Consider the following 9237-nt stretch of genomic DNA (forward strand, 5'->3'; position numbering starts at 1 on the left):
GTTGTAGTCGCCTGTGTCGCTGAAATCGCGAGAGAAGAAAATAAGTGATACTCAATTTCCAATAATTAATTGTCTTATTGAAATCTTATTGAATGTGATTAAGCTTTGTTCATAAGCATATTTTAGAATATTCCATGCCAATGTATCAATGCACTTAAGTACAACAACCATTCCCATACCGTGGGAAATCATTCTTCACAATAACTCCGCCTCCACCTCATCCCTGGGATAGCTGGGATTTTGGATACAAAGGAGGGTACCGGGTGGCTGGTTGCATTCGCGTTTATGTTGCTGGCGTGCTTGTAATTGCTGAATAAAAGGTTTAATTACCCAAGTTTGAGGTTTAATCATCCGAGTTGAGTGAAAACAATTCAAGAAGAATTACAAGAACTCCTAGTTATTATCGCGGACAAGAAAGAATCTGCGACAGCCTGTGTTGCTGTAGTGTAGTTTTATAAGAAAAGGAGTTGTTACAAATTTCACATTGAGATTTAGGTTGATGCACATCTTCATGGTGTCGAAATCCCCTTGAGGAATAGAATGTTTTGCCACATTCGGGGCAAGTGAAGTTATATTTCTCGTGCATTTCAAGATGTTTTGAATATTCCTTCCTCGTCTGCACAGTCGTATTACAATAACGACATTTAATCTTCATCCGCCTAACTGGAAAACTGATATGACGCTCGTGTTTGCAAATATTTTGTATGTAATTAATGAATATAATTTGAGAAATGACTGTATCAGCATAATTTATTAAACCTATCAGAACACATTTCGGCTAACTAAAATTACGAGATGTTCATTTTTTTATCCTGTTTTTTTTTTTTTTTTAGTAACAAAAAGCTCATTTCAGTGTTGCCTCTAATGGAAGAATATCGGATAAGGGGTAATTCTGAGTGCAACGAGAACAGCTTCGGATTTGGATTTCTTTGTAGCTTATATTTTCAACTTCATGCAATTGAGTAAGGGATAAATTGAAGGAATTGAAATAACATGTCGTTATATAATGCTTTAGTACTTGTTCTCTGTCCACGAGTATTTCCTCATCTACTGTTACATGTACCCGTATCTGAAGCAAATAGTATTAAATCCACGTTGTCAGTGCCATAAAACAAACTTCACATCCCAGTTAATTTAGAACACGCAAAACTATTTATTTTTTTTGTATATATTTGCGACGGAATCTAAGTCTTACATCTGATGGATGGTTACATCTTGTGGAATCTCGTACGACGGATAGTTGTGAATTTTTTGGTGAGGACGAGAACAGTATCGATCTTAAACTAATTGCCACTTGTATTTTCAATCTCATGCAATTGAGTAAAGGATGAACTGAAGGAATTAAAACGGCATTTCGTCACATAATTCTTTACTGTTTGTTCCCGATAACTGTCCATTAGTATTTACCCATCCACTGTTATATGTTCCCATATCCAAGTTGTTGTGGATGCTCAAGTTTTCCGAGAAATACCCATTGCTCGAGTGATTTTGTTAACCTAATGAACTTTGAACTAATGAACTTCGTTTAACCTAATGAACTTTGTTGTTAACCTAATGAACTTTGTTTTTGATGTATCAGTGATAACATTATTGTCACCATTGTCAACATCATTTAAATTCATCGGACTGTAAAGACGCTAATTGCTTGAATTCTGTCACTCTGTTCATTATCACATCAGTAACTGCCAAATACCAACTGCGGCATATAACAAGCAGCTATCTACTGTAGTCAGTGAAATATTACAGTGAGCATCAAATTATGAATTCCACATATCTATTATTAAAGCAAATATCTATTCTTATCTATTATTAAAGCATCTATTACTAAAGCAAAAAGCTCATTCTCATGTTGCCTCTAACAGAAGAATGTATGATGAGGGGTAATTCTGAATTTTTTCGCTGCAAGGAGATCAGCTTCAGATTTGGGATTCTTTCAGTTTATATCTTTAACTTCATCCAATTGGGTAAAAGCAAAAACTGAAAGGATTAAAACGATATGCTATTATATAATGCTTTACTACTTGTTTCCGGTAATTATCCATTGGCATTTCCCCATCTACTGTTATATGTACATGTATCTGAGGCAACTAGTGTTAAATCTACTTTGCCACGGATATTGATGTTTTCTAAGAAATACTTTTCTAAGAAATACTCTTTGTCCGAATGATTTTGTTGACTTAATAAGCTTTTTGGTAGTTTGATGTGTTTACCGAAGTATGGCCTAATTGAGGATCTTCCGTTGGACATAGAATGAACATTTCTTACCTGGAACGTTTTGAACTGAAGCGATGCATAGCAGAAAATTGAACCAAAAGACGTATGTCATTGATGCTATCGATGTAGTGAAGTACAAGGCGAAGTAAAGAATTTTTGAAATGGCAAAAAAGCTCGAATGGAAGCTTTTTATTTCAGATTGGTTGGAATTAAACGACCAAAGTTTCGAACAGTTTTTAATTCATGCGTTTCACATTATTTTTTATATTCCTCACTCTTCCATTATCATTTTCCGATCTTTGAGCCGGCAGTTGATGAATGCGATTTTGGACTATTTTGGACTACTAAAAATAGTGAAAACTTGAAAGTTTTGATGACACAGAGAATGTGATGATTTGCATAAACTGAAACTGGCGTTGCGTTGGTATTAAATGTTAGAGGCTAAAGGCATAGTTTCTATGGTATAGAGAATGTAAGGACTTGCATAAATTGATACTGGCGGATTATTGGTATTAAATGTTATTGGTTAAAAGTATATTTTATCCGGACGGTATCGAATAACTCTATTTGCATTTGGTAGTATTGTTATGGAAATTTTCGGTTTTCCGTTTTTGTGGTGTCAGTCAATTGTTAATCCAAACATATTGGGCTATTTTCGATTTGCATTCATAGGCATTATTGGAATCTTAATTGCATTGCAAATGATTATATTCCAATTTTGATCGTTCTCCCAGTTTCTTTTGCTTTCCAGCTTTTGTTTCCTAGCTTTTTGACTTAGCTCGTGACCTTTCATGTGTGTGATTTGTTCCATAGCAAATAATGGTTTACTTTTATGTCCCAAAAATGAACAATATTTTATCGTGACATAGGTAATAGTTGTGTCTTGCAACCTTATTATGACATTTTCGCACATTGTAATTTATAAGATGGAGTAACAAGAATATATATATATATATACATATATATATATATATATCCAATATATATATATATATACATATATATATTGGACTGATATAACTATCAATGTCCAAATTGTTTTTGAAGGTTCCATCATTCGCTGTCAAGAAAAATATGCTCTGCTGCTTCCTATTTATAATTTATCATTTGAATAACACATCAAAATAGTAAGAACATTAAAAAGATAACTTCTAAAACTTTTAAAACTGCTGCTTAGATTACTTAATTAGCATATTTGATTATTTGTTTTTGGTATGGACATAGAAGTTATGAAACAAATCACACACACATATATACACACATACACACACACACACACACATACATGTTATGAAACAAATCACATACATGAAATGTCACCAGTCTAAGTTAAAAAGCTAGAAAACAAAGGTTAGAAGGCAAAAGAAACTGAGGCGAGTATTTTACATCACATTTGCATTGTTGGGGAAGTAAACTTGCAGTACAACTTGCAGTTGCTTCCACTTCTCTGCGTCCCGGGATCACTGCGACGCTCTTGGGACCGTTTTTATATGTTCCTCATTGAGAAACGGTCTAAGTTATGTTCCCCATTGAGTTCCTCATTGAGAAAGAATATGTCCCTCATTGAGAAACGGTCGTAAGTTACCTGCCGCCACTCCGCCATCTCTTCCTTCTCTCCAGTCCCGGTACTAGTTCCTCCATTCCTTGCTCCTCATGTTGCTGTTGTTCGAGGAAGTGGAGCACGAGCTGCTCCTCATTCTGACGTTGACGCTACATTTTGCGCTCGTGCTCCAGGAGCTCATGGTTCCATTGTTCCATTGACAGTTCCATTGCATATATAAGATTTACCCTCTCCTGCCTATCCTTTTTCCATTATTCTCATAACAATAATAGTAACAGTCAAAAGTTGCTTGCTAATTAGGCCATATATAATAGAAATGTACTATATTTCACCTTACCATAAATTTTAGATTAGAAATAAACGTACCAGACGTGCCACATTTCGCAAATACTCGTCCAAAACTTGGAAAAAACGAGTAAAGCTAAATAAAGCGCCTTTGGAAATTTTCGAAACTTGGAAATAAAGCGCAGGGGATTTTTCATATCTGCTAGATTTGGCAGATTTGGACCAATCTAGCAAACATTTGCAAATTCGATTTCTATTTCCCGAAAAAATTAATGATTTTAACTTTTGCAACAATTTATACAGGGTAAAAATTGAAATGGTTGTTAGAAGTTGGAATTTTATATATAAAATAGCTAAGATACAATAAAATACTGATATCATCACTGTAGTTTAACCACTTTGGTATGTTAGCGCAAATTACTCGACATAAAGGAGAGTCTTCTAATAACTCGTATTCCCTAACCATTCATTAAACAATGCAACCATCTCAGTGATGGGACAGTACGTGCAAAACTAATATTCTGTTTTGCTTATCGATATACCATACTATTTGATCCTATCATCGACAATTATCAACGGAAAAAAAAATGCGACCAATGGGATATTTATTTGGCTTTTGCTGTGGATTAATTGTTGTTGTGATGAATAATTGTTGCTTTTATGAATATCATATAAAGTTTATAATTAATCAGTTCATAAACACATTTAACATATCTTTATAGATTGGGTAAACTCAAAATTTTACTTTTTATCATTTAACTGATTTTACACTGTTTCAGTTCCTTTCACATGGATAACTATAAGACAGTTCTTTTGCAGTGTTTCCCAATAGACAATTGAGCCACCAATCCTATCAATTCCTGAAAATTTCTCTAGTTTGTAAAACTTCGATAAGGCAACATTAGAAGTGGGATCATTGTGTTCACGTTCGTTTTTATCATTTGTCTCATTTTTTCGATCATAACTAAAAGGGAGAATGTTAAATTTAATTCATTCAACATATTACCCGGTAACTTTAAATCCGCAATATATAAATAATGATTTGATTCATAACATTTGGTTTTCTATTTTCACTATCATTTCTGTTTTGTAGCATAGCTTAATTTAATTTCCAAGAATTTTCCCCGAAGACAACTCTTCTTGTAGATTTCATTGATAACTTTGTAATAAATCATCTTTACATTATTTCTCAACCCATTTCACTCTTTTTGTTTACATTTCTGTCTCATTTATATTAATTTTATTATAAATAATCAATAATTTTGCCACAAATACAAAGTTTAAACTTTATTTCTTTATTTTAAGTTTTTTTCTTTTTAATAATAACTCTTGTAGATATAATAACCGCTAATTTAAATTCAACATTTTGGATTATTTTAAAGCACATAGCATGAAATAATTCAAATATCCATTTCCTTATCTGTATACATTTTATATAAGCAATCATTTATTCAATATGCTTTCCTATACTTTTTTTCTCTCCAGTTTGACAATCTTTAAAGAGTGTAGTTAACGGTAGTAGAATTGTTATTATATTCTATAAATTCATATTCAACTGATAAGCTTGACATGATTAGAGCTTGATATGATTAGATTAGAGAAAACTTCCATTGTTTCTTTTTTGCCAATATTTTTCGTGTTTAATTCGTATAAAAGCCTAAAAAGGTTGCTTTTTATTGAAAGTATATAACAGAGGAAGAAAAAAACAAAAAATAAAAATAAAAATAAAAAAAATGTTAGTTGAAGAGTTGATTCATCGATTGACAATCATATTAATTAATATCTATTAACATGACTTAGAAATTTCTCCTATAATTCTACAGCAATATTTAATTCCCGTTAAATAATGTTTTAAGTGATTGTATTTTTAAAAAAAAGAGAAAACCCTTTTTTTCAATTTACTATTATTGTAGGTTAATTTGTCAATTTTTTATGAATTCAAAATGAATTTTTTTCTCAAAAACTTGTTCATCTTCCTGATAATTTGATAATTTTTTAAATTTAATTTATTCCAAGAGAATATATCATTAAGCAAGGGACCTAATGCTAAAATTCATAAACATGGAAAATATCTGACCTTTATGTTTTTATAAAGCATAATAGCCAATAGTTATACCAATATTAAATGCAATAATATTTAATATCATTGCACCAATATATATCATAATTATCAATTTTCCTGACAACATTTTTGCTTGTTCTTCTGGAATTTATATTCATAATGAATACAAAAACAGTAACAATAAATAGTTTGGGAAAATTATTCGAATTTTTATAATTTTCTCTTTTTTTAAGTTTCAACAAATTTAAATACTACTAAATATTTATAAAAAATTTATTGAAAAATAGAATATTTTAGTAATTATATTATATTGTATGTAAGAAGTTTCCGTTTTCTTTTTCTTTTTGTATTAAATATTCAAAAATAAAGTAGTATCAATATTACGCTGGATGACATGTCATTTTTTTTCTACATGATGTAAATATTTAAATGCAAATATTACATTGGATGGCTTATAGCAACTTTCTGATAATTTGGTAATTTTTTGATAACTTCTTGATAATTTTACCAATTTGGTAATTTTTCTATCAAATTTATTCCAAGAGAATATATCATTAAGCAAGCAATCAATGCTAAAATTCATAAACATTGAAAGTATCTAATCTTGATGTTACTAACAAATTGATTAATGTTAATGGTTGTATTTTCATTAAACAATATTAAAATGTTAATAAAGAATGAGGGAAATTGCTTACTTTCAGGTTCAAACTTTTTGGTATAAAGATCAGTAGTAGAACTTTTTAATGGTTCTGCTTCTGGATCTGGTAATGGTGTTGGATCAGCAAATGGTGATTCCATTGGTGATGTCAACAGGTTAATATTATTTTGATCGATCATTTCATATTTATCACCCATAACAGCTATATGAAAAATAGAATGTGTAATCCATATCATTATGACCTATTTTTATTCATTATTATAATTATTAATTGTATTTGAATAGGTGAAGTAATTAAATTTATCAATTCATTTGATCAAAAATTTTTGCAATTTCGAACAAAAAAAAAAGAAGTAAAGATCCATCTTCAAATCATACAGAATTTTTAAAAAAATGATTGTTCAAATTCAACGATTCCACATTATACAAACTATCTATTGCATCTTCTTGTCTTACTCATCATTTCATGTGAAAGGTATGACTAATATGTGTAGAGAAAATGATAATGATTAATGGATGATTGGTAAGATTATTGATTGGATCAAAAAGCTGAATGAATATCGATGGGAAGAATGATGTTACTAATATTACCCAGTAATAGACGAAAAGAGTAACATCACAGGATACAATGGGTTGCAATATTTTATTGATTACATTGATATGGAACGTATATTAGAGGACTAACATCCAATGCCGCCCTACAGCAGTACAATTATCAATTAAACTAAGGGATAAGCAAAGATCCTATTTTTTTTTATATATGTTAATGAATATATGCAAATTTTTCAGCTCCCTTTTGCGCCAACATTTTTCCATTGTCTAACATCCTACTATTACTTCAAGATGACCTCTCCCAGGTCTTTCATGATTGTTCATCTATTCGAAAGAGTAACACGATCGCAGTTCATTTGCATGTATGAACTGCAAGCATTGGTTAACCTATCACCTTATAGAGGTCACGTCAATCTATTTGTAATCTTTCGTTGTATATATGATCGATAATAATTGCTCTTACATGTTCGAATGGTTAACGTAAACAAATTTTGTTGAATATCATGAGGAAAAGTTAGGCAGTCCAGTAATTTAAATTATTTAATGATTTGAGAAATATCAAGACTTGACTATTTTTCGATATTTTAATCCTGAGGTCCACCAATAGTTTGATCCGAGATATCCTGTTTCATCACTCGTAGCACATACCCAAAATGCGACATGTCCCCTATTCAACCGATCAACACTTTCCTGAAATGTTTTTTTATCGATTCATCTTTTGCCTTACCGCATATAACTAGAGATTGAGAAATTTCATAGACGATGAGATGTATAACTTTAAAGCAATGATTCAGAATGGAAGGAAAAAAAGAACTCCTTTAGCTGAAGAGACGATAGGAGCTGATGAGAACTGTGCAAAATAATTAATAGTATACTTGTAGTAGTTAGGAGGAAAAGAAAAAGAGAACATGTCCTAGCCAAAAGAATGGTAGAGATCATGTAGGGATCGTATGAAATAATGCTATGATGGAAAGTAAGAATGTTCACGCCATCAAATACGTGTAAATCGATTATACGTGATTACGATTACACGTAGAGACTGCAGGAAAAGTTTCCAGGCCTTACGTAGAATGAAATATCCAAGCGTATCACTCAGCTGGAAGCATGAAGAAACGCTACAACTTTTCGAACTTATGGAAACAGAAGATGATTGGTTATTTCTTCCTGTCCTAATTAGAAATCAAGTTTTATTATGTACGATGCTAAATATACGTATGCGAATTATGTGCTGGATGTGTGTACGTGAATTTTATACCGATTTGTGACGAAAGTTGACCTCTAGAAAGTGTTTTTTACGGTCGTCCTTATGTCGAGGTCACATTTCTAAGCGTAACGCAAGGGTCACGTTTCTAAGCGCAACACAAGGGTCACGTTTCTAAGCCTAACATAAGGGTCACGTTTCTTTGCGTCAAATTATCATTAATTCATTTGTTTATAAAGCACTCCGATTTATATATCTCATTGCCAGGTAACATTGTCCCATTAAACGGTCCATATCGTTACACTTTGGTGAATAACTCAAATTGAGTTTCGCCCAAAAATATCACTTTTTCGTAAATTTCAGAATTTTAAGGTTAGAAGATTTGTAAACTTATCGTTGTCATTTTCGATTGCATGAAAGGAAAGATCATTCTGGTTGCTAATATTCTGAAAAAATTGTTAGCAGGAATTGGAGAAAACAATTAGTTATTTTCAGGCTTGTATGCGCCAAAAAACTCGCAGAAAACTTTGGAGATGAAAGACCGGCTGGTTTTTTTACCGAAAAAGTGAGAATTTTGTGAAAATTTTTGGACGATAAATTCTTTCTTTCAATTCAATATTAATTGATGTTTTGAAAAAAGGGGAGAGAGGATGAGAGAGAGATAGAGAGAGAGGAGGGAGGGAGGGAGTGAAGGAGGTGTAGAC

The 9237-nt window shown here is 31.7% G+C and overlaps 3 protein-coding genes across 3 annotated transcripts in view; 1 reads left to right on the forward strand and 2 right to left on the reverse strand.

The window, feature by feature from the left end:
* Positions 1-2863: 2863 nt before the first annotated feature.
* On the reverse strand, positions 2864-5022 carry LOAG_10036 (hypothetical protein; the record flags this gene model as incomplete). The annotated part of the gene is made up of 4 exons (XM_003145563.1): positions 2864-3104; positions 3800-3924; positions 4142-4287; positions 4947-5022. 4 exons carry the CDS (start codon positions 5020-5022, stop codon positions 2864-2866), a joined length of 588 nt encoding a protein of 195 aa, XP_003145611.1.
* A 1795-nt stretch (positions 5023-6817) lies between these two features.
* LOAG_10038 (hypothetical protein) lies at positions 6818-6977 on the reverse strand (the record flags this gene model as incomplete). The annotated part of the gene is made up of 1 exon (XM_003145564.2): positions 6818-6977. A coding segment is annotated over one exon (159 nt), but the record flags the coding sequence as incomplete, so codon positions are not given.
* Positions 6978-8299: 1322 nt separating this feature from the next.
* The window catches only part of LOAG_11011 (hypothetical protein), a 7830-nt gene continuing 6892 nt past the window's right edge, over positions 8300-9237 (forward strand). Inside the window, exons 1-2 of the mRNA XM_020448272.1 lie at positions 8300-8485; positions 9029-9098. Of these exons, the coding sequence (XP_020301569.1) occupies positions 8403-8485; positions 9029-9098 (153 nt within the window). The 5' untranslated portion in view covers positions 8300-8402. The remainder of the gene's footprint in view (positions 8486-9028; positions 9099-9237) is intronic.

Source organism: Loa loa (assembly GCF_000183805.2).
Source record: "Loa loa unplaced genomic scaffold supercont3.676, whole genome shotgun sequence".
NCBI lineage: Eukaryota > Metazoa > Nematoda > Chromadorea > Rhabditida > Onchocercidae > Loa > Loa loa.